The sequence below is a fragment of the Podarcis vaucheri genome (genome assembly GCF_965113315.1).
Source record: "Podarcis vaucheri genome assembly, chromosome: 6".
Taxonomy (NCBI): domain Eukaryota; kingdom Metazoa; phylum Chordata; class Lepidosauria; order Squamata; family Lacertidae; genus Podarcis; species Podarcis vaucheri.
The window spans coordinates 70,895,782-70,923,700 of record NC_138764.1 but is presented as its reverse complement, the minus strand read 5'-3'; the positions used below and the strand labels follow the sequence as shown (position 1 = coordinate 70,923,700).

At 45.2% G+C, this 27,919-nt stretch overlaps 1 protein-coding gene across 2 annotated transcripts; it reads right to left on the bottom strand.

The window, feature by feature from the left end:
* MOV10 (Mov10 RNA helicase) lies at positions 1 to 27,919 on the bottom strand. 2 transcript variants are annotated; one of them, XM_082227631.1, is made up of 22 exons: positions 27,508 to 27,919; positions 20,922 to 21,018; positions 19,750 to 19,874; positions 18,234 to 18,457; positions 16,833 to 17,073; positions 14,701 to 14,838; positions 14,233 to 14,392; positions 13,498 to 13,652; positions 12,624 to 12,800; positions 12,289 to 12,436; positions 10,231 to 10,392; positions 9,958 to 10,061; positions 8,712 to 8,809; positions 8,116 to 8,235; positions 6,924 to 7,026; positions 6,011 to 6,128; positions 5,741 to 5,935; positions 5,012 to 5,077; positions 4,170 to 4,295; positions 3,846 to 3,934; positions 1,575 to 1,696; positions 1 to 697 (listed from the first exon to the last, which is right to left on the bottom strand). In XM_082227631.1, the coding sequence occupies exons 1-22, from the start codon at positions 27,639 to 27,641 to the stop codon at positions 633 to 635; spliced, it is 2,967 nt and encodes a 988-aa protein (XP_082083757.1). In that variant the 5' UTR covers positions 27,642 to 27,919; the 3' UTR covers positions 1 to 632. The 2 variants fall into 2 exon arrangements, with proteins under 2 accessions (XP_082083757.1, XP_082083758.1); XM_082227632.1 differs by lacking the exon at positions 27,508 to 27,919 and adding an exon at positions 22,366 to 22,422.

Below are 27,919 nucleotides of genomic sequence, written 5' to 3'. Positions count from 1 at the left end.
TTGTAAATTCTAGAAGCTTTAATGACAATCCAGTAGAAAAAACACCTGATAAAATCTGATACAGTCTTGGAAATGGGAAGGGCTTAAGAGTTAAGGTTCATCTTCCCCCAGGTCCCCCAAAACAATTTCATGATAAACTTTAAATGCAGCTTGAAATAGAAATCTAGCTGTCAGTCTCTGAACCGCAAAAAGGGAGGGGGGGTTTCCTCCTGCCAGTTTCAAAAGGAGAGGTTAAGCCTCTGCACTCAGTGCCATTCCCAAGTCTTTTCTTATTTCTGATTGCTTTATAATCCAGCACATCTGCATTTCAAACTAATACCAGTCTTTTCTCATACACCGCTGGACACAAAAGGAAGGAATGCAAAGAAGTCTTGCACAACAAGAAAGTGAATTTACACTGCATTAGGTTGTTGCAGGTAACTGCACACTGCATTCCCTCTTGCACAATTAGGATTTCTTTATAAAATTCTGGCTTTAACCCCCTCCCTGAGATAAATAGTAATAGGGAGCTCAAACATGATTCATTTATATTTGGGCCATCATCTGCTTTTTCAGTATGTAAACAGGAGAAATAACTTATTCAAGAATGCAGGCTGCAGTAGCAGTACCAAGATTTAAGACAGTAGAGGTCCTCAGCGCTCACGTGACCATTCTGGGTGCATTTGCTGCTGGGTGTGACTCTCACCAGAATTGTTGCCTGCAGAGAAGGAAAACCAGATGAAGAGGTGAAGAGCAAAAGAAAGTGCATCCTTAGTTTGTCCTTGCTTCCAAATTGATCTGACATGCTCCAGTGCTGCCCGTTTATTGGTGGGGAATATGTTATAGCAGAAGGACCTGTGCTGCATTGTGAGCACTTGCCAAGCTCCAGCTGCCAGGACTTTCCTCTGCGCTCAAGCACCCATCACCTTGACAATGTGCAGCCCCTTGCACTGACAAGGCAGCCTTCAGGGGTACTTAAAAGATAGGCACTTCTTTAAAATAAATACACAGGACTTTGTCCAACAAAAATCATTTATGCTTTGTTATTTTGCAATCCTTATTCCTCAAAATGTATGAAGTGAGTTGCAGCAAAAGTCCACATTTCTGTGTGTGTGTGTGCTTAGAAAGCAGGATTTCTAAACAATCTACCCCCCACCCACCCAAATTTGGATCAAAATTTATGTTGAGCCCTTGCAGAAAATGTGCAAAAATAAAATAAAATTGAACATTGGCTTTCGTCAAATGGGTTTGTGGCTGAAAAAAATGCTGATCTTTCTCTTTTTAAATAAAACTGGGAGGTAGAAAGGGTGGCTTCTGCAACCCTATCCATTGTACAGCACACAGGAATTGAAAAAAATACAGCCATGGAAGTATTTCATCAAGATTCAGATGGTTGCACTTATTTTGGTAACTGCTCATCCACTCTCCAAGTCACAGACAGAACCCAGCAGAGACTTACTGGAACTGTCAACTAAGCAGCCTCCTTGGACTGCTCCAACTCTGAAAAGACTTTTCAGGTTAGTTGCTATGCATTTAGGATTACTATGCATCCAAGAAATAACACGAGTCCAATTTAGGTCACTTTAGCCTCTTACCTTCTGGCTGCTCATTCAAGGAGAGAGAAGCGAGTTCTACCAGCACGTCATCCTCTTCATTCTCATCTGCCTCATACCAATATCCTCGGCATGCATTATTATCCTTGCAATACTTGAGAAACCTAGGGGCGCCAATAAAATAGTAGTGTTAATGCCACCAGCCTGACCCATGAGCTTTAGAGGAAATCAGAATAATTTTAAAAGGATATATTTGCGCTAAACCAGAATAGCCGAGGGGATTCTTGTTCGGACATAGCTCTGCTGCCGGAAATGGCTCACGTCCTAATTCTCAAGTAACCACTGGCTATGAAGTATATTTCAACATCAGTTCTTGCTTAAGGGTGTGCTGTGATTAGAATCGCATGTCCCCAGGACAGGGAGCCACAGAGGAAAGCGCCTACTTTGCAACCACAAGATCCCATGTTTAGTTCCTGGCATTTCAAATACAGTGGTGCCCCGCAAGACGAATGCCTCGCAAGATGGAAAACTCGCTAGACGAAAGAGTTTTCCGTTTTGGAGGTGCTTCGCAAAACAAATTTCCTATGGGCTTGTTTCGCAAGACGAAAATGTCTTGCGAGTTCCTGCGGGTTTTTTTTTCCTTCCCCCCCTTTTTTTAAGCCGCTAAGCCGCTTATCAGCTGATCTGATAAGCCGCTAATAGCGCTAATCCGTCAATGGGCTTGCTTCGCAAGACGAAAAAACCGCTAGACGAAGAGAATCACAGAACGGATTCTTTTCGTCTTGCGAGGCACCACTGTACCTGGGCTGGAAAAGATTTTACTTGGTAAGCCTGTCAGAGTAGACAACACCGGGCTATATGAACCAACAGTCTGATTCAAGATATGGCACATTCATGTTCATAAAGAACCAAAGGTCTGCAACATCTTGACAGGGGCAGAATGATCCATTCACAACTCTCTGCACAACTCTCTGCAGTCTGGATCACAATGAACCACTGTTAGAAGGTGAGAGGAAGGTGCTGGCAGAACCAATGGCTCCGGGTAACTCACTTCAGTTAGCTAAGCCACACAATACAACATTACACAATAGCTGCTGAATTAACTGAACTGCTGCATGGCCCACACATTATGGAGAAACATCAAGGCTATGGGGTGAATTCGTTGCTACTGCTGGCAGGGTTTTGGTCCAAGAATGGTCATAAATGAACGGGTCAATAGCGGCACAGATGGAGCACCACATGCAGGCCAATCAACACAAACTCTCACAGAATCATCAGGGAATCCTTAGCCCTGCTTGCTCAAACCACAAAGGAACAAAGGGAGGGAAGACTGGGCTAAAATGGCTAAGGGGGGGATGATGGACCGCCTCTCCTGGTATGCCCCACAGAGGACCTTAAGGTCCATGAATAACCATAGTTTAGAGGTCCCAGGCCCTAAGGAAGTCAGACTATCCTCCACCAGGGCCAGGGCCTTTTCAGTGATGGCTCCGACCTGGTGGAAAGCTCTGTCCCATGAGACTAGGGCCCTTCGGGATTTAACCTCCTTCCATCGGGCCTTTAAGACAGAGCTATTCCGCCTGGCCTTTAATTTGAACTCAGCCTGATCTTTTATTTCCCTTCTCTTCCCTCCCCCTCCCCTTTTATGAAGATTACCTGCTCTGAGACCCCACAACTAATTCTCAGCTGGCTTCCTCACTGGCCCAAGTAGGACCAATTCAGCCAGCTAGCCCTGGGGATTATCTAATGCTTAAAAGGTAAAGGGACCCCTGACCATTAGGTCCAGTCGTGGCTGACTCTGGGGTTGCGACACTAATCTTGCTTTATTGGCTGAGGGAGCCGGCGTACAGCATGTGGCCAGCATGACTAAGCTGCTTCTGGCGAACCAGAGCAGCGCACGGAAACACCATTTACTTTCCCGCCGGAGTGGTACCTATTTACCTACTTGCACTTTGACATGCTTTCAAACTGCTAGGTTGGCAGGAGCAGGCATCGAGTAATGGGAGCTCACCCTGTCCTGGGGATTTGAACCGCCGACCTTCCGATCAGCAAGTCCTAGGCTCTGTGGTTTAACCCACAGCACCACCCGCATCATCTAATGCTTATTTCCCCTAAATTGATTTCTGAATTTTGAATTTTATTGTTATTCATGTTTTTATATTGTATTTTATGCTGCTTTTACAATTAAGTGTTTTAAATTTGTTGTTATCTGCCCTGAGCCCAGTTTTTGAACTGGGAAGGGCAGGGTATAAATATTTTTCTTCTTATTATTATTATTATAATAAGAGGGTGTAGGAACTGGAAGGCAACACTTACTCGCTCCAGCATTGATCCTTCATGAGAGTAGCCGGATTTCCTACAATTATCAAGAGTGCCTTGGCTCTTGTAATGGCCACATTGAAGCGCTGAAAGTGGAGAGAGTAAAAAGAAGAAAAATTAATCCACCTGGCCTGACAGTAAGTGAAGATGCCATTCAGAAACACACTATGACCAAGCCAAGCCACAAATGGTACTGCTTCTCTCGCAATCTCTGGAGGGGAGGAACGCAGGTGTAGTGTGTTCTGGACCTGCCCTGGGTCTCAAAGGAAAGGTGACAAGGGCCTTTCTGAAGATTATAGGATGATGTGCCCAGATTTGTACCTTGGGGTTCTGAAGGAAGCCTATACTGAACTCCTCATCTATATTGAAGTAATTGCTGCTGCTGCGCACTGTTGAGATGAGCACCACACGCCGCTCCTGGCCCTGGAACTCTTCAACACAGCCAACCTGGAGGGAGAGAAGAAGAATAGCCAGATAACAAGGATTAGGAAAATAAATCTTCAAATCCCAAACTCAGGAAAGGCAAGCAGCTTAGCTGGGGGCCTTCTTCCTCCTGGTACTGAGATGCTTGATCCTGCTGCCCTCCAGATGTTGCAGGACAACCGCTCCCATCAACGTAGATAATTGACAATGCTGTAGTTGTAAGTCATCTGGAGGGCATCTTCAGGAAGGCTGAGGAAAACTCCTGCCTGAAAGCCAATCAGTGTAGACTAGGGTAGTCCAATCTTGAGTCTCTAGCTGCTTTTGGACTACAATTTCCATCATCCCTGACCACTGGTCCTGCTAGCTAGGGATGTAGTCCAATAACAGCTGGAGAGCCAAATTTGGAAGGCCCTGGTGTAAACAATACTGAGTTAGATGAACCAATAGTCAGATTCCATATAAAGCAACTTATTGTGTTTCTGTCCTTGATGCAGTGCTTACTCTGTTCCCACAGCACTGAGATGTAAGAAGGCATAGCATACTTCATCATACAAAACCTCACTTGGGAACTTTTTTGGACCATATGATTAGCCACTGCTGGGCACACAAGTGGCAGAACAGATGGATTTTTGGTTGGGTGCAACAAAGCTATTCTTATTTAAGAATCACCACGTCTGATGTGGATATATATCCAAACCATTTCTCCCTTGGCACGACTGGCAGGAAAACTTAAGTCTCACCTTTAGATCCTTGATATCGTTCACACCCTTTAGTTCCAGACCAATGGCTTTTCTTATCTTCTCCACCTGGGAGAGAAAAGCAAAACCAGTTATTCGTGCACCCCCTCATTCTTATTGTCCAATTCAGTTTCTAGCAGGCAAGAATGCTGCACGTCTGCTGTCTAATGCCCTTAACAAATGGATGAATTCCTTTGGGCCACTAAATAGGGATGGTGGCTTCAGAAATCTTCCCTGCTGTAAATGGGCAGAGTAGCCTTTCATTCTCTGTTGATGCAGTGGGAGTAACTGGTCTGATATTCCTGGTAGAGATGATGGGAGTGGTGCAGGAAGGATTCAGACCCTGGGCAAAGGCTATACTATATTGGCCCTGCAGTCACTGCTACCTTTAGCAGAAATCCAGGACATGATGGAGCCTTGAGGTTACACAGCACAACTATTCACAGCATCCACATGGAGAATGCAAGACATAGCCTGGGCCACACATGACTAGCTGCAACCACCCAAAAGCAAGTTATATGACTGCCACACCACATTTTTAGCTACTCCAACCGTAACAGCCATGGCATCTGTCTACAGCAGAGTGCATCCTTCCACTGACCACATGCATGCATATAACTAGTTGCAACCACCTAAGTTGGAGGACAACATGGCCAATGAAGAGGCTCCAAGTTTCCATGACTCCTGGAAGGGAATCTTGTTCAGTGAGCTGGGACCAGCAGAGTATCTCACCTGCTTCCTGTATGGAGTGATGACTCCAATGTCTTTGGCTGAAATGCGATACATGCCTTTCTTGCCCTGCTCCTCCAGGAGCAGTTTTTTGAGGTAGTCAGTCAGCACTTTAACCTCGGCAGTGTTGAAAAACGAAGGGCTGTTCCCTTCACGCTGGTCTTCCCCGCAGACTCCGTGAAAGATGATGGGAAACCCCTGCAAGGAGAAAGCACGCAGATTCAGCTGTGCTCATGCCTATGGCAGAATTCCCAGGTGCCTACCGCTCCTCACCTGCTTCACCAGCTCCTTCCATGTGCAGTAGGACTCAGTGATGAGGGGGTTGCCATGCTCCTGCAGCTCCCCATCATAGAACTTATCATTGGGGAACTTGAGGATGGCAGCATGGGACCTGGGGGGCAAGGAAGACCATACTTTAGCACAAACAAGATCCTCTGGACTGTGGCAAGTCGCTTTCCTCTTATGCTCATAATAATGCAATGCCGCATTACACAAAACGGGCCCACTGATGCTGTAGCAGCGTTCGATCCTTTTCACTTAGATACAAATGGTAAATGGGCGGCCTCCATGCCATGGCATTTGTAAATAACTTTCACAAGTTGGCAGGAGCTGAGTGTGTGAAGGTAAGCGAGTGCTTTTCTTTTTAGGAAATGGGCCAAGAGGCTGTGGGAGAGGCAAAACTTGCCTGTGTGTGAAGGCCATCCCTCTAAAAAGGAAAGGGTAGTAGTAGTTGTAAAACACGACGTTTACAGACTGCAATTTGTAAAAATGTGTTAGATGTCGCTATTCTTTGAAGGCAGTGGCTTCCTTCCATGAAATGGGTCTATAAACCTCTGGGATCCAGACCTGAATCTCTCATTCCAGTCCCTAGTTCAAGTCACTCTTCTGATATCTTACCCTCAAGTAAATTAAACATTTTGTCTGTGTTTTAGGGCAAGAAGATTGTTGTTTAACAGTAACTGGCAATCTTCCTGAATTAGTATAAAACATTGGCTGGCCCCCACTTCTGCTATAGTCTCTTAAGAAGCTGGCCCAGTCCACTTATCAACCTGAATTGGGAAGACAGAACCCAGGAATACCACTCAAGTCAACCTAATGTAGCCTGTGTTACATTAAATAGGCAAGATCCATACAGGAACACTTGTGCGCCACCTGCTGGAATCCTGAGGCAGAGCAGTGAATGTACCTGTAGTTGCGCAGCAGCTTAGTGACAAACTGTGGATCGTAGCTCCCATCCTTCTTTGCGTACAGTGAGTTTTGATGCATCAGCCGCTCCAGCAGGGAAAGTCCTATAAGAGCCGAGATGCTGCTCAGAGCTTCCAAATGAATGCAAGGGATTGGGGCTGGGAACTCTCTTATCTATCTTTTTCTAAACCCTTTTTCAGAACAGCGCTAAGGTCCAATTCATGCACCTGTCCTGTAGCACAGTTGCTGCTAAGAACAAAAATGATGCGGGTGCAACCTCAAGAGGGGCAAGCCATTTGTGTGAAGCACGCTCACATAATTTGAGTCAACTTGCAAAAATCTCTCGTTTCCAGAGTGTTTTGTTCATGCACTTAACATAATTGCTAGCTGTATGGTGCCATTTTGCAGAAACAGCTCAAGAAGCACCGAGGAAGCTGCTTCATCCTGAGCCTGGACCAAGGATCCATGTAGCTCAGCACCGTCTACACTGATTGGCAGCAGCTCTCCCACATTTCAGGCAAGCGTCTTTCCCAGCCCTAATCTGGAGATGCCAAGGATTGAACCTGGGACCTTCTGCAGGCAACCCACATTCTCTTATCACCAGCGTTGGTGGTTCCTTCATTGTGAGAAGCAAAGCTACAGGGAACCAGGCAGAGAGCCTTCTCGGTAGTGGCGCCCGCCCTGTGGAATGCCCTCCCATCAGACGTCAAAGCGATAAACAACTACCTGACATTCAGAAGACATCTTAAGGCAAGGAAGTTTTTAATGTGTGACATTTTAGTGTATTTTTGGTCTCTGTGGAAGCCGCCCAGAGTGGCTGGGGAAACCCAGCCAGATGGGCGGGGTACAAATAATAAATTATTATTATTATTATTATTATTAGTTCTTCCTCAACTTGCCACATGGGTTGCATCCGCTGCAACAACTGTAGTGCTGGCATTGCATGAATCGAGCCTAGAAGCAGACTGTTCAACAAGGGAGGAGTCCGCACAGAGACTCCTTTGGTCGAATCAACCATTGCCCACTTAAAAATCCACTAGGAAGATTTCAGCACAGAGCTCAAATGATTTATGCTCCTCCTCCTCCTCCCAACCTTAAGAACAGATACCTCAACTTGCATGAAATGCCATGCAAAGCAAAATAAAATACATGTCAGTGGGTTTTTAAAAAATTGCTACCTGCTCCTTACTCACCTAAGCCATGATCCTTAGCCAGAGGAGACCTCAGGATTGGTCCCAGTTGCTGGGGATCACCTGCCAAAACCAGCTGACCTCCTTTAGCATTAGTCCTTGGGTCCATCATGGCTAGGATGCCTAAAGGAAGAGGAGAAAAAGACAGGACTCTAGCCAGTTGCTCAGTCTGGTCCATAAGCAGAGGCCTGGGGCTTGAACTTTAATCTGCTTTCCCCTAAAGCAGAATAAAGCTTAGAACTACAGAACTGACTAGACCTGGAATGTGTTTTGGGAAAGGCAGCCTGATCATCAACAGCGGAAGCAAATACAGAAAGCAAACAAGATAAGCTAAATGCTGTTTAAAATGAATGAAGGACGTTTCAGGGAGAAACATTTCGATTCAGGGCCTTCCGGAACTCTGGGGGCTGAACATAGTGAAACATGCTAGCGAGAGCATACATGACAAGGCAACTGCCCCACAATGAACCCTGTCAGTTTAGTGAATAAAATGAAAGTTTGCATTCTGTTCTATTAAAAACCAGCATGTTAAAAAAAAAAAAAAAAAAAAAAAACGTTTCCCACAGAAATGACAATCCTTTCCAGGGTAGAAAACGCACCTGCAATGGCAATCAGGCTCTGAGGTTCCTCTGCATGACCACTCTCATCGATGAAGACGTGAGTAAAGTGTCCCGGAGGGAACTGAGCATAGACCACCCTAGCCGGGAGAAACAAAAGTGAGCACAAGGAGGATATCTGACTACCCAGCTAGAGGACAACCACATCAAGTGGCCATTTAACAGAGGAGTCACATGAAAGATGGAGGAAGAAGCTTGTTTTCTGATGTCCCAGAGGGTAGGAACAGAATCAGTGGATTAAAATTGAAAGGAGATTCCGAATAAACATTAGGAAGAACTTTCTGATGGCAGGAGCCAGTGGAATGGACTGCCTTGGAAAGTGGACTCTCCTTCATTGGAGGTTGTTAAGCAGAGGTTGGATGGCCATCTGTCACCGATTCTTTAGCTGTGATCCCTGCACTGCAGGGCAGACTAGATGACCCTTGGTGTCCCTTCCAAGTCTGTGATTCTATGTAACATGGCTGCCACCAAAAACGCCATTTCTGTTTTGGTCTGGATTCCATTCACATGGTGGCAAACAGCAGTTATATGGCGTCCTGAGTACTAAACCAGGGCCTTCAGTAGCAGCTATGTCACTATGGTCTTAACTCTTGTTTTAGGTTTCAGAGATAGCAATGTAACATGCCCAGAAGAAAGGACTCTGCTTCAGATTGGTGTCTTGGTGAATTGCATCAACTGACAACTAAAACATTTTCTCTCAAAAATAGCTAATAAAGACCATCTTGGCTGAGAGTCCTGGAATACCTGCTCCCTTCCTTGCAGACCATTTCCACCTGGCCTGGGAGGGCAACGTCCTGACTTACACCAGCTGCAATATCTGAGGGCTGCTATTGATTATTTTTTCTATCATTATTTTAGATCTTATTATGATTCATGTGGAAACGTGGTTGTGTATTTTTCAATGTTTTATTTATTGCTTAGGACTACTTTATGCTTGTAATTATGTAACTTTTTTATGTTGTACGCGGCCTTGAGCATGGTTTTAACTAAGGAAAGGAAGAACACAGATAAAATGATGCATTTTGTTTATGTATTCCATCTCCTTCAGTGGTGACTTGCAAAGAGAATGTGAAAGGGTTTATTTAAAATTTTGTGGCAACAATGGTAACAAAACAGTTTTCCATCAAAACATTTTATGTCTTCCCGACTACATATGCAAACACTTACAGTTTTTCACTTCTCACCTATTCTCATTTGTCATTTTTGAATGATATCTGAGCCTTCTTACCTTCCTGCTGTTATCAGGGTGGTGATGATCACTCCGTAGTTTTCTAGAATCTCCCTGCTAGGAAAGACGGGAGAATCCAGTTTCTTGTCCCAGTTACAGACATGCTAGAAGCAAAAACAGGTATTAGACATAAACTGGGCTCTAGCAACATCCTTGTTCACCTTGTATCCAAGGAGGAAGAGGGTACTACAAGCTTACTACCCTGAGAGGTGTGAATAAAGAACCCTAGGTAGGACAGAACATTTAGCTTGGACACATGGAACTAGTATATACCTTGATATCCTCATGGATGGTGTGGTAATCCCTGCTGCTAGCATTCATCCTGTAGATCTTCCTGCTGTCCACATGTTTCAGGAGGAGCTGACAGAGCAGGTCAGAGGCACTGTTGGAGGGGGCGCAGGCAAGCACGTGGGAACCCTCAACATGCTTTAGTACCTGAGTAGAATAGGGAAATAATACTGGGGGACTGGTGACCAGCCAAAGAAAACACTTCCAGGCTTATAAGGAACGGTAGCATTCAGAGGGCTCAAGAGTTACCCTGAGACTGGTCCAGACTTACAGGATGCAAGATGTGGAGGATAACAAACCAGTTAGGTGAGTATCCTGGTTCCATCATTTCAATACTCTTAATCAAGTCTATTTCTCTCCCGCATTTAATAGTACAGTGGTACCTCGGCTTAGGGACGCGGGTGGCGCTGTGGGTAAAACCACAGTGCATAGGACTTGCCGATCGTATGGTCGGCGGTTCGAATCCCCACGGCGGGGTGAGCTCCCGTCTTCGGTCCCAGCTCCTGCCCACCTAGCAGTTCAAAAGCATCCTTAAAAGTGCAAGTAGATAAACAGGTATCGCTTTATAGCGGGAAGGTAAACGGTGTTCCGTGTGCTGCTCTGGTGCAGGCTCGCCAGAGCAGCGATGTCACACTGGCCACGTGACCCAGAAGTGTCTGCGGACGGCGCCGGCTCCCGGCCTCTAGAGTGAGATGAGCGCACAACCCTAGAGTCTGGCAAGACTGGCCTTCGGGCAGGGGTACCTTTACCTTTTACCTCGGGTTAAGTACTTAATTCATTCTGGAGGTCCGTTCTTAACCTGAAACTGTTCTTAACTTGAAGCACCACTTTAGCTAATGGGGCCTCCTGCTGCTGCCACGCTGCCGGAGCATGATTTCTGTTCTCATCCTGAAGGAAAGTTCTTAACCCAAGGTACTATTTCTGGGTTAGCGGAGTCTGTAACCTGAAGCATCTGTAACCCGAGGTACCACTGTATACTCAATGATAATCTAATCTACGTGTGTCAAACACAAGGCCCGCAGGCCGAATCCGGCCCGCCAGACCTCGTCATGTGGCCCGTGTAGTCTGGTCTATATATATCTGTGAGGGAAGCTTGGGCTGTGGCATGCGCACAGGGCGCCTCGGGTCCCTTCTGCGCAGGTGCAGGCCTCCCCCTCCTCCAGCTACCTAGCCGAGACTTATTCGACACGGCGAGGGTGGGGTTGGATATGGGAGGCCACTGCTGCTGCTCTCAACTTCTTTTCGGGCTCACCGGGGTGAAATAAGTCCCGGGGGGAGCGCAGCGCACCTGCACGAGGTGGAACGCGGAGAAGGGCAGAGCCAGCTTCGCGCGTGTTGGAGAGAGGGAGACCGAGAGCGCGCTTGTGTTTCGGGAGCGCGCCCTGTGAATACTCGGGGCGGCGTGCTTTTGCTTTTCTTTTCTTTATTTATTTCTTTAGGCGCGTTTCCGCGCTGCCCAATGAACAGCATCCTCCGCCTCTAGGGATTCATGATTCAAAAGCAAATTCGATACGCAAGTGCATGTTTTGTAAATAACATCAGGCGCGGCTACCGCAGGGTGCGCGTTGCAAAAATTTATATATGGAAAAAAAGCTGATAAGGAATTGGTTTATTTTTTAGGGTATTTACACATCATGCAATTTTTTCCTCAATGTTATTACACGGTCCGGCCATCAGTTCCCGCCCTCCTCAAAGGTTTAGGGTAGGTAGCAAAGGGGGAAAAATCCAAACAAATGCTCGATTAAAATTTGGGGAATGAGAAAAATTAAAACCTGCACATCTTGTGTAACTTAAACACCAAGCCAAACAGGAAACAATTTTTTATATTCATATTCATATATGTATTCAAATGAAATCAAGGTGTAGTGTTCCATGAGCCAGAAGCTCTGCATTACTTAATCCAGCTGTTAAAGGTGTCATGGGCTTTGAAGACACTCGAACTCGAACCAGCCCTTTGAGGGTGGACAAACTGCTGATGCGGCCCCCGATGATTTTGAGTTTGACACCCCTGATCTAATCACAGTGATCAAGTTCTCTCCTCACCTGCTTAATGGCTTCCACCATAGTGACTGTCTTGCCCGTACCTGGTGGCCCAAATATAAGGTACGGGGCTGGTCTGGAGATGCCTGCTACCACCTGATGGACAGCTTTCACCTGCTCTTGGTTGCTCTCCAGATTCCGGTCATGTAATCTGAAAGGTGGGAAGAGTGAGTGAGAAAGAAGAAGAGGTACCAAAGAGAAAGTAAAATGGCATGTTCATACCACATACTCATATGAACCCTCAGCTCTAAGACCTCCATACAGTTAGGGCATTTCCATGGCAGAAAGGGACCTTTGTCCACTTCCAATCTCTCCCTGCTTCCTTTCCATACACTCACTTGAGCAGCTGACCGGCAGTGAGTAGAGAATGTCCGAGTGAGAAAGATGGGAATAGCAGGTTCTGAAGTTGCCTCTCTTGGGCAAGGTCAACAGCACGATGCTGGACTCGTAATGGCAGACGACAGAAGGTGAAGTTCACATCAAACTTCATTTTATTGATGAAGCGAGATGTCAACCTGGGAAAAGGAAAGGGTGCTGAATAAATTACCAACAAGCTCTGGGCATCACTGATCTCAGGTCACTTGCGCAGGCTACCAATTTCCACCAACCTTTCTAGCTCCAACTTGCATACCCTTCCCCCACACAATACCACCTGCTGAATCCATCCACTTGAGAGCCACCTGCTGCCAATTCAGGCCAATCATAAAGTCAAACTATCCAACTACACTGCTTCTCTTTCCCTTTCAACTACTTCCATTTCCCCCTTAACCTTCAGGGCAATCCCACCCCCAACCCGCTTCAGCCATTCTTCAAAAGGCCACAGACCAAAGCTGCTCCACTTCATCTGCTGGTCCCACCTGACCTGCTGGAACTAATTAATTTGCTTTCCAATACTGCCTACCAACCTCCTGGACTTTGCTTCCCCTTCTTTCTTTTGCCTGCCTACAATATTGCATCTCTTGAGTTTTGTCCATCTGATGGTGTCTCTAACAAGTGAAAATCTAGGTTTGACAGCTCCTGACCCAAAGAATATCCCTTTGCTTTTAACAGCCAAGTGATGAAGAAAGGCAGAGCAGGTTCTGCAATGTTGTGAATTACATCTGCTACATGTCCACAAACACAAAATTACAAGTAACCACACCTGAGTTGGAAATTTTAATTCCATTTTCAATGGAAGGAGGTCTAAACAAAGCCTCAGGCTGGAGGACTCACCTTTCAGAGAAGCCCAGCTTGAGTTTATCCCATTCCACAGCATGGACATAGCCCTTGTATTGGACAATCGGGTGCCGATCACGCTCTTCAGCCAATGTTACTAAAATATGATCACCTCTCAGGACTGATGGGCGGTTCTCGGCCACACCAGGTGCCTAGAGCAGAAAACAGAACCCAGTCTGAGACGGAACCATGCCCTTTTAACTTCATGCTCCGAATAACTACCTGAAGAGGGGAAGGCGGCATCTTGCACACAATCTGGTCCTTTCCATTGGTGCCTCCTCAGCTGACTTCTACATTGACTTGCTTGCCCCCTTCCTGCTCTCCAACTGGTTCACCTCCACCACTCTCTTCACTGCTCAGCACTGAATTGGCATGTTCCTCCTCAGCACCAAAGGAAAGGGGCACCATGAAGTCCTTGAGATCTCCTCTCACCTCCCCAGATACTGGAAACAGCTGAGGAGTGCACATTAGGGTATTCCTCAGTTGCTCCTAGTATCCATCAGCAAAGGAGCATAGGAGAGGCGCTGGGATCTTAATGTGCTGGGAGGGGGAAGGTTGTCTGTGTTTTTGTGTAGATGGCAGGAGAGGGGAGCCCAGGCCTGCCAGCAAGTGCCCCAACCCACACTACATGCAACCCAAAGCTCAATCCACATCCCTGATCTAACTGCTACATATGATTCACACAATATGAGAAACTCTCTTCTCTAAGAGAACTCTTTGTCTGCTGCTTACCGTCAGGACAAGAAACTGACTATTCTTGACTGCTTCCATGCAAACATCGGACTGGTCGTATCGATGAATGTCCACCTCCATCTGGATCTCCTCTAGGTAAAGGAGCAAATGAAACTTCTTACTGTAGTTGTCAAACTGCAAGGCAGCTTTCAGGTCGCTCCTATGGAAATGAATCATAGTATCAAATCAAATTTAACCTTCTCAATTCATGAAGTTGGAAGGAACCTCACCGGTTACCTGGTCCAGCTTCCTGTCAATACAGGAAATCAACTACTGTAGCAGCATCCCAAACCAGGAAATGCACTGAACTCCCAACAGGTAGCCATCCAACTTCTGCTTATAAACCTCTAAGGGAGGTGAGTCCACCACCTTCCAAGGGAGTTTGTTCCACTGCTTAACAGTTTGTAAAAATATAGCAAGATGCGCTTAATAAGGGAAGAAACATTGGAGGAGGGGGGGCGGTCTTACCGGAGCTGTGCAATCTTCTCATGGGTGCCATCTTTGGGTGCGTGACCTTTATTCATACATTCTACCTGATACTTCAGGTCTCGTGGGTAGTTGTAGTGCTGCAGAGGTATGTTTTGCTTAAGGTCATAGTTCAAAGTGCTAGAGGGGTAAAAAGCAGTGCAAGGGTTTATTGATTACTGTCACGTGTAACAGGACAACCCCCAGTTGTAGCAATGCTAAGTCCCGTATAGCATGTAAGCTATACAATTCCAGCAGCAAGAAAACAATTCCAGTTACCACCGGGCAATACTTCACTTTCTTTCACAGAAGAATTAATTCAACGATACAAAGTCAAAGGGCGTGGCACTCTCACCCTCTGGTGACCCACCACCTCCCTTTGGTGTTGACCCTTATATGTTTAGCCTGCTGTCCTGCAGAAGCCCTCTTATCTAGTCTGTGGGCTGGGAGGCAAGTCAATTAATTGCATCCGTTTGTACTTGTCTACTCCTCAGGAGTCTCCTGACTGCTAGAGCAACCAGTAAGTACATGTGTGCAGCTGCAGTGCTTGTGGCATGAGCAGCGGCTGTGAGTTTCCTCAATTTGCAGATGTGCTCACGGGCCCCCAAAGGTTGCTGATCCCTGGTATAGAACATTAGGTTCTGCACAGTCTCCCTGTAGGCAGTCTGCATCCTTTACTTGCAAGTTCAACAATGCCCCACAAATTCCCAGAATGGGCAATTGCAAGGAAGATCCAGGAAACTCTCAAAGCTCTACATGGATGGCCAAATTCACAGAAACATGTCAGCCTCTTGATGATTATACCAAGTGGTTCCTAGCATTTGTGGAACAATAACCATAGATCAAACACTATAGACAGTGCTTTGATATGCAGTGATGCAGATAATTGGATGTGAGGTGGTATATTTACAAGCAGCAGCTCCTTCGACTCCCTCCCATTGTAGGAAGAGCCTGGAATATGGACAATGCCATCAACTGACAGAGACTAGAAGAGATAGACATAAAAATTTATCTGTATTATAATTGTACCTTTCTGTGCATTTTCATTGTAAGCTGCTTTGAGAGCAAATATTGGTAAAAAAAATGTATCAATACACAAGTTAAAATTTCACCTGACATTTCAGACTCAATATTATCCCTTTCTGCGGATGCCATCTACATGTTTGAGTCTCACTGGATGAGAAGTGGCTGAGGCAGAGCTTTCCAAACTGTGTGTTGCAGCACATTAATGTGTCGGCTGCAGTGTGTAGGTGTGTCACGTGAACACTCCCCGCACTCCACCCGGGGCTGGAAAGAAGTTAGTTTAACCTCTGGTTTGCTAGTAAAACTGAATTACTGTATCGCGAATGATGCATGTCTAAAAATTGTGTCACCAACATGAAAAGTTTGGAAAGCTCTGAGCTACATACACATGCATGAATCAATCAATCAATCAATCAATCAATCAATCAATCAATCCCCCACCTAGATAGTTCATGAATGACTTATCTCAAGGAAGATTTAAGAGGAAGAATGAGGTGAAGACTTCGGAATGCTTATGGAAGGACATAAACAAGCAAGAGGTCTAACTCTATCTGAAGTCCAGCTCCACGCAACAACTCAGATGTTGTCTATTACAGTCATACTTTGGCTCCTGAATGCCTTGGTACTCATACGTTTTGGCTCCCAAACCCGGAAGTGAGTGTTCCAGTTTGTGAACGTTCTTTGGAACCCAAACGTCTGATGCAGTTTCTGATTGGCTGCAGGAGCTTCCTGTAGTCAATCAGAAGCTGCACTTTGGTTTCCGAATGTTTTGGAAGTCAGACAGACTTCCAGAACGGATTCTGTTTGACTTCCTGTGTATTTATTTAGCACTGATAGAAAGCTAGGTGCTGTGCAGCGTCAAGTTGAGAGTTTTAAGTATCTACATCAGCTGGGAAAGACATCAGAAAGGAAAACACTTAAGAGACTGAGTAATTCAAAGGAAGGAAGGAAGGAAGGAAGGAAGGAAGGAGTGTTGGATGGCAGGAGAAAAACAGCTAGGAGACAGCAAGACTGGTTAAGGAGAGAGTTCTTAAAGAGTATAAATTTGATAAGTGGTTTGACAAAGAAGGAAGCAAGAGAGAACACAACACTAACAGAGAATCCCCACGTACTTTTTTGGTGCAATGCCTTCCACTATCTCAACTTCCTGTGGCTTGTGCAGTTTGGCTTGGTATGGCTTGTAAGGTGCTGAGGGAGCCAGCTGTTCTTCTAATTTACTATGAGCAACAGCAGACATGAAACGTCCAATGATGAAGGGTCCAGTCTGCGCACTATCAAAATCAAACATCATGGTGACAGGAAAGTATCCGTAGTCCTTTGTCTGACAGCGCACTCGGATCCTATACGTTTCTCCTGAAAGTAACAAAGCCTCTTAACAGTACAAGCTATGAGGAGGGAGGAGGGTGCCTGTTTCTCAGTCTTTCTAGTGTAATTCCTAACAACAATATCTGAAATCAGGGGACTGAGATACATGCCCCTCTAGAATATGTAATGCAATTTATTAACTGTTAACAGATCATCTGGTTTTAAAATGTATCAAGTAAACAGAAAATGTTAATGGTTTGTGGTAACTTATTTTATATTTCATCTAGCAGAATATAAAATATTTGCTTCTTGAACACACACAAAACATGCTAGGATTTTTTTTGTGCTTTTATGTGTCATGTTAAAGGTAGTGATGGGAAACAATTTAAAATTTATTTTTTATTTTTAATTCTGGAGGAGGATGAGGGGCAGCCAATAGGGTTTCTCCACATAGTTTTGATCAGGTTTTCCCTTTCACTACCATGGTGGTTTCAATTCCATGAGACTGAGGGAAAAATTGTTTCCAAAAAAGAGCAAGACCATTTTTGTTTTCCCCACCAATTTTTAAAAAGCACCTCCCCACCAACTTTAAAAAGTGCATAGCAAAAACCTTCAACCTATTTGGCTACAATTTGGCAGGATTCTTACCTAGGGATACCTCTCATATCTGTTAATTTTCATAACAACTCCCCAAATAATGTTAGGAGAGAGTAACTGCCCCACACCCACCAGCACCCATTTAGTGACATACTCTCAAATTTCCAAGAAAATATATATCAACAACAATACTGTTAATATATATCAGTGACAATACTGTTAATATGTATCAATGAGAATACCGGATTTCTAGTAAAATAATAAATATAAAAAGGATATAAAAGGCTTATGATATATTTTTTTGTGCTAGACAAGTCCTTTCACAGTCCTTTCAGTTTGGGTGAGAAGTTGCTTGAATAATTTGTAAGTTGGTTGTCTCTGCACTGGCACTACTTTCCCTTGGAGGCTCACAAAAGCCCAAGTTTGAGCATATTTCACATGAATGGAAAAACTTTTTGAGCTGATTTTTGGGGTTTTAAGGAGTTTCAACAATATTTTTGCAACTATTTAATGGGACGGTAGTGTGATATTTTACATATCTCATGGTTACCCAATTTAATCCCCTTCAATGGGTTAACCAATACATTTCAACAAATAAGCACATAAGTTACCTGGCTGTAATTTCACAGGTAGCTGTTTATAAGTAAAGGTAAATTCACGACGTCCACGTAGTTTTCTGAAACTCGACAGCGTCACTTCATTTTCTCCATTATTTTGTACCTCTATTACAATATTCTTTTCTTCATTTCGAGACACATGCAAAATGATTTTACCATTCTCCCCATCACAACTCGAAACAATGTCCACTCCATGCTTCTTGGAGACCAATTCGGCTCTAGGGAATTGAAACAGCAGAGTAACAAGTTCCTAAAATATTCTATCCTATATACACATCTGCAACTGCTCCGAGATAATGCCCCATGTTCTGATGTGGAGTTATTCAGAGGGTATCAATGATATTCTAACATTATTGTACAGCAAGAAGTAGATATAATGACCCAGTATCAAAAAGAGGAACTGAACACATTACAGCAACACTTTTTAATGCCAACCAAATCTGCACTCAGCCCTGAAGCTCACTGAGTGACCTCAGGCCAGTCACTGGCTCTCAGCCTTAGCTACCCTCACAAGATTGTTGTGAGGACAAAATGGGGAAGAGCACTATGTATGCCACCTTGAGCTCCTTGCGGGAAGAGTGGGATAAAAATATAACAAACAAACAAACAAACAGCAGCAGATAGTCTGACATCACTTATCCATGCCAAAGTTTTCTCCAGGTTAGACTATGGTAGAGTGTTGTGCATGTCTCTGAAGGCTGCTCAAAAGTACAGTTAGTAATCTAACAACTTCATCCAGCACTAAGCAGGACTGGATATTATTATCATATTTTGCCTCAACAGCACACTGGATCCAGTTTGAAGTACTGAGTCATTATTGGCTTTTTACATTCAAAGGCCTTGGAAGTTTAGGACCAGGATACTTGTGAAGGCCCTTCTGTCTTCATAAGACCTTCAGCTGAGGGGCCCCTGGAAATGCCCCTGCTATTGGCAATGTGACTGGCTTCTTGAGAATCTTGGATTTAAAATGTTGCTTTCAAATTTTATTTTCTTGCAAGACTGTATTGAGCTCCCTGCTCTGCCCAGCTTTTGTGAGAGTTAAAGTAAAGACCAGAATTCTTTTTCCACATCCCCAAGGCTGCATGTATACTATGACACACATACACAAATCCAAATTCCATGCAAATATAAACAACTTACCCTGCATTATATAAATTAAGGACATTTGCACTTCCCATAATTTATTGCACTTGCTCTAGCCATAAGTGAGGAATAAGGGGCTAAATGGATTCTGATTATCTACCCCTAGTGAGCTAGTCAGAGTGAGCTCACAGTTTATGTTTTCAAGTTTATTTCCACAGCAAAGAGGTCCGAAAACTTTTTATTAAATAATGATGAAGATTCCAAAGTTTCTGAAAACAAGGGCCAACCCCAGCCCGATTTTCAGTTATGTGGTAGGACTGGGGACTCGGGAATGCAAAGACCTATCTATCTCTGAAATGCAGAGTACTAGAAAGTTGTGCTCACACACAATCCCAGTCTTTTAAGTCTTCATCATCTCCTTCGTTACCTGTCCTTAGCACGTGACCTGCGAGGAGGTGGGGCAGCACCTGGGCTTTGGTCCTGGTTAGGCTGATCTCCAGCATCATAGCTTGGTCTCCAGTACTGATCAGTAAACTTTACTTTTTTCTTTACCTACACAAAGGGAACAAAGTGTAGTGACCATGAACAACTGGAAGACTCTGAGAATAAAGTTCATAGCAGGAAGCAGGGAGTTCATAATGGGTCATACTTTGGATTCAATACAATCCAACTTCAGAAGGAGCCTTCTCAAAGTGCCCCACCATTGGGGGATATTTTCAGTAGAACCCATCTCTACATACTAGATGGAAACTTGTGTTCAGGGCTGTGTATCCTCTCTGGCTTAAAACAAACAAGAACAAATCCAAGACCTTTGCAGCAAGATTAAGATTCCGTGTCAAATAATCTAAGTGCAGCTACTTGTATAAATTACTGATTTGCACATATTTTCTTTGTTCTGCTTTTGGCAGCTTCTTGCTCAATGGAAAAGGGTTTAGCACAGCAACTAAGGAAGAAGCAGACTCAAGAATGGAAAAAGTTGTTGGGCCAGCCAGTCTCTGTCCTGTATAGAAGGAATTGCCGGATGCCAAGTGAGAACAACAGTGCATTCGACTCAGCCCTGTCTACACTATTTGGTAGCTGCTTCATGGAGTCTCAATCAGAGGCTCTTTCCAATTAACAGCCATGAAATGTGTCAATGACAGGTGCCAGTAAATTAACTGCGTGAATTCTGTGTTCCCTTAGTTTTTGTGGGCTTGCGGCTTCTGAGGCTTCCCTCTCACAGAAAATCTGGGTACAAGGGTGGCTTGGTTTCTTCCTTCCCAAGAATGCAAAAAGGAACCATAATTTTTTGACATGGTACAGTCAAACAAGTTGATTTTGCTGTCTAAAGAGCTGAAATGGATGAATTGATAATATATGGGGACACCACTGTTATTGTTCAAGTAAACTGAGAAAGATTTACATTTTAAAAAATGTGCAAAGCAAAAGAGAGAGTGGGAGAGGGTAGACCCTAAAGATATACAGTACTGGGCCTCCATACCACCTCCCACTTTAACAGGCCTCAAGAGACATATGTTTTAGTCTCCATCAGGACTCGTAGCTGCTCAACACAATGTATCAGATGAGGAGTCAAAAATCAATAAGATAATCATCTCTCACCCTTCCAAACATCACAGAGTCCCTGTGGAACCCGGCAAGGCCAAAGCGCCAGAGTGCATAGAGAACAGCTGAGAAGTTAGGTCCTTTAACATCATGTCTGCCAATACAAGAAACAGAAAGAAGACCGTTATTCAACAAAGGAAGCTAAATTGAGCAGGACCATTCTGATGGATTAACAGCTAATTCAGTACACATAGGGACTCCCCTTTTCCAACACAGTTGATAGAAGGAATTTTTTTCCTAGTAAGTTCTTGCATCACTGCAGCAGGAATAAACTACAAATCTTCTGCCTTCATTGTATTTTAAAGGCACAAGAGCCTTACCTTGCCCTGAATGTGCAGGCAGACACAAATCTGCTGGCCAAATACATCTGCTGTGTATTTCTGTGTGAAACTGTTTGTCTTTCAGGGTTCATCCAACTGCTTTTTGTCCCCTTTTAAAGTTCCTCTTAATAAAGTTCCTTTGTTATCGAAGCAGAGAGAGTACTGTGGTAAACTAAAAGTCCAGCTAATTTTTTTGTAGAATAAGCTTTTGTGAACTTTCCTGGTGAAGGGGACTCTAATCCACAATTAATGGGATCATAAATATGTTCCTCTTTGTATGTAATTTTGCCGAAGAGACCAACACAGCTACCCCTCTGGAATTTATCAGAGAAGTGGCCCCTGAGTAGCCATCTTTTCTCAGCAATCCTAGACTCAATTGACGCTACAATCCTTCCCCAATTCTGTTCTAACAGCTCAAAAGAGTGAAGTATATGTAGATCTGTATACCATATTTTTCCATTTATAAGACACCCCAATGTAAGCAGGGTTCCCTTTACCTTTATGTATAAGATGCCCCCTATTTTGGGGGAGTCAGATTTAAGAAAAAGAGGGAGATGTATCTGTGTATAAGATGTTCCCTAATTTTTGACATTTTTAGGGGGGGAAACCTAGTCTTATACATGGAAAAATATGGTAAATACAACTGATTTGTGAATGCCTTAATTGCCTACAGTCTTTGGAGATCTACATGAAAATATTATACAGACATAAAAAGGAGGAAGTGCATTCCCCCCAAAAGGTACAGAACAAAGAGGGGGCAGAAATTAGTAAATACCCTACATGCATTAACCCCTACTCCAATATATTATATGTACTGTACATTAAAATATAATGTACATCAAGAAGCTTAAATGAATTGTAAAAGTTCCAGGGAAGCTCCACACTTCCAGAAACAATTTCTCCACAGCTAAATTGTTGCAGAAATCATTGTGCAATTGTTGAGTTTCTGTGCAACTTCTGAATACAGTATTTGGCTTATTTTCTGAATCTGTTTATTTATCCTGTTTGGTTGAGAAGCTTATACATTAAATGCATGACATTCAAATCAATGAACTAAAACCACAAATTGGTAAACAGCATATATACAGTTTATATTTTCTGGGATGACTGTCTACATATACCTGGTTAAACTACTTTCTGCTCTCCATTAGGATTTCAATAACCACTTAAAAGTTTGTAGCAGCAGCTTGGGCAGTTTTCATATACAGTGGTACCCCGCAAGACGAACGCCTCGCAAGACGGAAAACCCGCTAGACGAAAGGGTTTTCCGTTTTGGAGGCGCTTCGCAAAACGAATTTCCCTATGGGCTTGCTTCGCAAGACGAAAGCCCATAGGGAAATATCCGGGACAGCGGGGAAGCGCAGCGCGTCTTCCCCACTGTCCTCGGACCTCCTCCCACCGCCGGGCATCGGAACGAAGCTCCGATGCCCGGCGGGGGGGGACGTCTCCTCCCGCCGCCGCGCATCGGAACGAAGCTCCGATGCCTGGCCGGGGGGGGGACGTCTCCTCCCGCCGCCGCGCATCGGAACGAAGCTCCGATGCCCGGCGGGGGGGGACGTCTCCTCCCGCCGCCGCGCATCGGAACGAAGCTCCGATGCCCGGCGGGGGGGGAGTCTCCTCCCGCCGCCGCGCATCGGAACGAAGCTCCGATGCCCGGCGGGGGGGGGGAATGTCTCCTCCCGCCGCCGGGCATCGGATGGCTTTCCTGAAGACTTGGGGTGGGAGGAGGGTTTTCCTTCCCACCGCCAACATTCAGAATGCTGTTCTGAATGTTGGCGGTGGGGAGGAAAAACCCTCCTCCCACGCAAGCCCCGGGAACAGAGGGAAAGCGCTGCGCGCCTTCCCCTCTGTTCCTGTACCTGTCCTGAAGGCTTGTGGTGTGGAGAAAAGCCCTTCTCCGCACCGCCAGCCTGGCAAGCGGTTTCCCTAGGAACACATTAATTGATTTTCAATGCATTCCTATGGGAAACCGTGCTTCGCAAGACGAAAAACTTGCAAGAAGAAAAAACTTGCGGAACGAATTAATTTTGTCTTGCGAGGCACCACTGTAAACTGAGGGTAGAAGAGAACCATTATTGTTTTGTTTACTCATCTCCTTTGCCTCATGTCCTACTTGTAAATTTAGACAATTGTGTCTTACATACTTGGGACTTCCTGGGAAAGAAAGACAGGATTAACCAACGGTTTTAGAATGCCGATTTTGTTGTACTGTTACATTTTGGATAATTAAAAAAGTTAGGATTTCTTTTTTAAAAGACAGGGTGGGAAGAGAGGAGCTAACAGGCCTGGAGAACATGAACCAAACAATCCAGGCAAATATTCAGAAATGTAAGAGTTGCTTCCCAGGCTCCTCAGAATAAAAACCTGGGAAAGTTCAATGTGACTTTTCCCTCTCCTTGTTCACTGAGCCTAGACAGAACTCCCTTGCAAATGACCTTGAAAAACGAGCCTTTTCCTATCAGAAAAATTCCAAAGGAGCAGCCAAAACAAAAAAGCAATCTTGTGCCATTATGTGCTTCCTTTACTGTGCTGCGACTCCCCCCCCCCACTTTTTTTAACATTCCAGGAATCTGAACTTAGCTACTCACTGAAAATCCTGTGCATACAAGTCTTGCCAGGAGCTAACCAAAGTACAGTCATACCTTGGGTTACAGATGCTTCAGGTTGCGTTTTTTCAGGTTACGGACCGCCGAAGCCCGGAAGTACCGGAACGGGTTACTTCCGGGTTTCGGCAGTCGCGCATGCGCAGAAGCACCGAATCGCAACCCGCGCGTGCACAGATGCAAGTTGCGAATGTGCATCCCGCACGGATCACGTTCGCAACCCGAGCGCCCACTGTATTTCTTTGAAGTGTATTTCATTTGGCACAGAACAGTTCAGGTAAATTAGGAGAAGCTGCTTCAAGCCATTAAAATATATGGGGAAGGCTAGCTCAGTGGCTGTCAGGGCTGTCTGAAGCATATGCGTCACCGGGGTGCAAAGATCCAACTGGCCAGTCCCAGGCATGCAGGAGGGAGGAGCCGCCTGCCCGCCTCAGCGTCTTGCTGGCTCAGTCGCCCCCAAACTCGTGACGCAGAGCCGTCCGCAGCAGAAGAGCCTGCCGCAGCGCTCCAACCAATGGGCGGGCTCTTCCTCGGACTCAACTCTCGGACCCCAGACTCTCAGCCTGGCGCCCCTGAGAGCCCGGCACCCCACACCCCTAGCGCCTATGGGTAAGGCGGCCCTGGTAGCTGTAGTCCTCAACCTGAGCAGTACAGTATGAGAAAATTTTGTTGTTGTTTCTTAGAAGCTCCGATTCCCATGCTACATCAGCAGCCCTGAATTTGAGTGCTAAAGTACCTGTAACACTGAGGTGGGAAGGGGGGAGATTTCAGGGCTTGATGAGCCAGCTGGTCCCCAGCTTGAGTGAAAGAGTGCAGGGAGGGAAGATTAATATGCACTCTGTATTCAAAAGTGAGGTGCAGGTTGTGCAGACAGCAAATAAATAAATAAATAAAAGATTATTTCTACCCCAGCCACTCCAGGCGGCTTTCAACAGAACATTCAAAACAGAATAAAACTTCAAATATTAAAAACTTCCCTAAACAGGGCTGCCTTCAGATGTCTTCTAAAAGCCAGATAGTTGTTTACGGTATTTCCTTGACATCAGAAAGCTACAGACGAGAAATATTTCTGGGATAGCCCACGAAATAGAGCAAGGATCTCCTTGCAGAGCATCTCCTCCATGTGCTGCCTGGGAAAGCTCTTGGGAGGAAGAGAAAATTTGCCCTCACACCTTTCCACTGTGAGCATACAATAAACAGAACAAACAATAAACTGTTTGCTAAGCAGCAGCTTGGTTCCTTGTTGTCACCTGATATTTTCATGCTGCTCTCTTCAATCAGGTTAACTGACAGGTTTCTCTGTCCTCTCTTCAGGGTAAAATGGCTTTTCACTAGCCTGTGATGGCAGTTTGGGGATTAAAAGGCTACCTCAGCTGGAGGTAGTGAGCAGGCTGTCTAAGCTTTTCTCTTCTTACCTTAGAACTAGGTTGTTGCTCTGGAGATTTACTTTCGATTTTTCTAATGCTCTGCTTATAGGGGAGGATTTTGCGCATACACAATGCTCAATGTAAGTCGTCCCATCCCCATCCCCCCATGAAGAGCCCTCCAAACATACAGAAACACCTATCTTGTCTGTGGATACCCCACTCCTTTTCATTTCCACATCGCTGAAAAGGAGAAGGGAGGTCACAATAACATTGCTGTCCTAGGCCCCGTTACCTCAGACTAGAATGGTCACATACTTTTAGCAGGTTAAACCTTGACCATTTATAATAGCCTTCCTACCAGTAAGACAAACAATGGTATTTGCACAGATAGGGTTCTGTTCTGAGGAACACTAATCATTAATCTTTTTAAGGCATGGCACAGCTTGGTCCCTTTTGCTCTTTTTCTACAATAAATTCCACCTTCTAGAAATTACAACATCTGAAAGGGACCCTTTGGTTCTCCTCCAACAAGTTCTCCAATTTCCAAACCAAACTCTAATTCTCCAGCCACATTCTTGTGCTCCCAGATTCTTAAAAACACCCTCTCAGGGGATGCCTACACTATCTTTTAAAACATTCTTCTCATTCCATTCCCCCCCAAAAAAAATTACAAATGTGAGCGCAGTAGAGAAATTCCTTTCCAACATCCAAAATGGTCATTTAAGAAAATCGTCCCAAAGAGGGGAAATTGCTTTTTTTAAAGCAGTTGTCAGCCTATGAGCAATAGTCCACTTCTACCTGATGCATATCAACACAACAGTCACTGTAAGCAGCTTCAAAGAGGAAGAAATTGGCTTGTATCCAATGAGCCAAACTATGCAGCTTCCCCATGCCACCTAACTCATCTATAAAATCTTTGAACAATCTTTAGCGTCTTCTGCCTTTTCACCATCCGAGACTGGGCCTCATTGTTACAGAGAACTCTTGTGTTGCCATTTCCACTTCCTATTTTGGTCATTTCCCGATGGCCTATTTATTGAGAATTCACCCCAATTTCTTTGAATAAAGTTTGTGGGGAGGTTAGATGATGCCAATGAATCGGCTGTTGCATCAGAAAATTGTTAACCCCACACTTTCCAGTGCATTTTCCTGTCACTTTCCTCATTGCAAAATGTCCTGTTTTGGTGGGGTAAGGACTCTGGTCACACACAAGCCTGAATTTGCAAGTACTTTATTGGCTCCCATCCCCAAAAAGTGACTATCTGCAAGTGTCCAATAACTCCACCAGCTAGACTGCACCGCTAAACCACAAATGCACAATTTTCATAGGGAGTCCTGGGTGTTGCCGGGTTTGTTTGAGCACTTGTGTTCATTTCAGTTGCGTAATTTAGAGCCTGAGAACTGGGAGACTGAGGTGAACAGAACAAAGCTATGTATTGAGAGCTTTATTTTGGGAATATGGGAAGAATTTATTTTACCCACCTTCCTAACCTCAACCTACCCAACCGTAGCCACGTCAGACCATGAGAATCCTGGGAACTGTCGTTTAAGGTGTTGTGAATTACAGGCCTGGGATGGGCAAACTACAGTTCCCATAGTTCCCTTTTTTATTATTTTGGGTGGGGAAGGGAATCTGCTTTGAAGGTCTGGTACTTTACAGAAAACATGGCTGTAGGCTGCTCTGAACCCACCAGAGAAGGCGATGTTTAAAGATCAACAGGAAAAGCTCGCCGTCCAACTTGCATGTTTCAACCAAACCATTCTGAAACCGGTCTACTTATCCTGGAGGCCAACCCATCCAATCTTCTCCTCGGGGCCCTTCCTTTCCTTCGCCTACTACCCTTCCTCTGAGCACTGTCTGACTCCCTCCCTTCGACCCCACATCCTTGCTCCATTTTTCCTGTGTTTCTCCTCAGACCCTCCTTCTCGAGCGCTAATAGGTAAGGCTGAACTGAGAGAAGCCACCCCAGCCTTTTCCCTCCCCTCGAACACGGCCGTCTGTAGTACACCGACGTGCCGCATTTTGCGCCACGGATGCGCCTTTGCGCTGCGCCGAGAACGCAGCCGCTGCTGCTTGCCAAACTCAAAAAGGAAAGGCGTCGGGGCGCGCGAAGTTCCGCTCCACCGAGGAGACCCAGAGGCGAGTTTGAATGAAGCAGTAGGGATTCCAGCGCTTTCCCCTTCATTCCAAAGCCAGGAAGCCGAGAGGAAAAGCCTCCTGCGCTGCAGAGCTGATGGCCGCGCCGCCATCCTTGAACCTCTCCCGCCCCCCACATCGCTCTCGTCTACTAACCTGTACCGAAACTCCTGATTGTAGATCGCCGCCAGCTCTTTTTTGTTGCTCACTTTTTCCTTGCCAGATTCCTTTAGGAACTGCAGGAACCGCTCTCCGATCTCCTTATTCTCCCTTACGGTGCGTTTAGGCATGGTGGTCGTTTCCTCGCCTCCGCTCCCACCAACAAGCTCCAGCAAATCCGCCTGCCTGGCTTCCCTCCGCCTGTGAAATGATCCAGCCTGCAGCTTATCTGCTTGCAGGACTATCGGCTCTGAACCGGAAGAAACGAAACTGAAAGCTAATGGCCAGGCTGACTCAGGCTGTTTGTCGGCCTGGGAAGGGTGGAGACACACCAATCGCCTCTTCCCCTGCCAATCCAAGGATTCAGGCTTGCTGATGGTTTTCCTTTTTTAAAAAATCAGTCCACCCA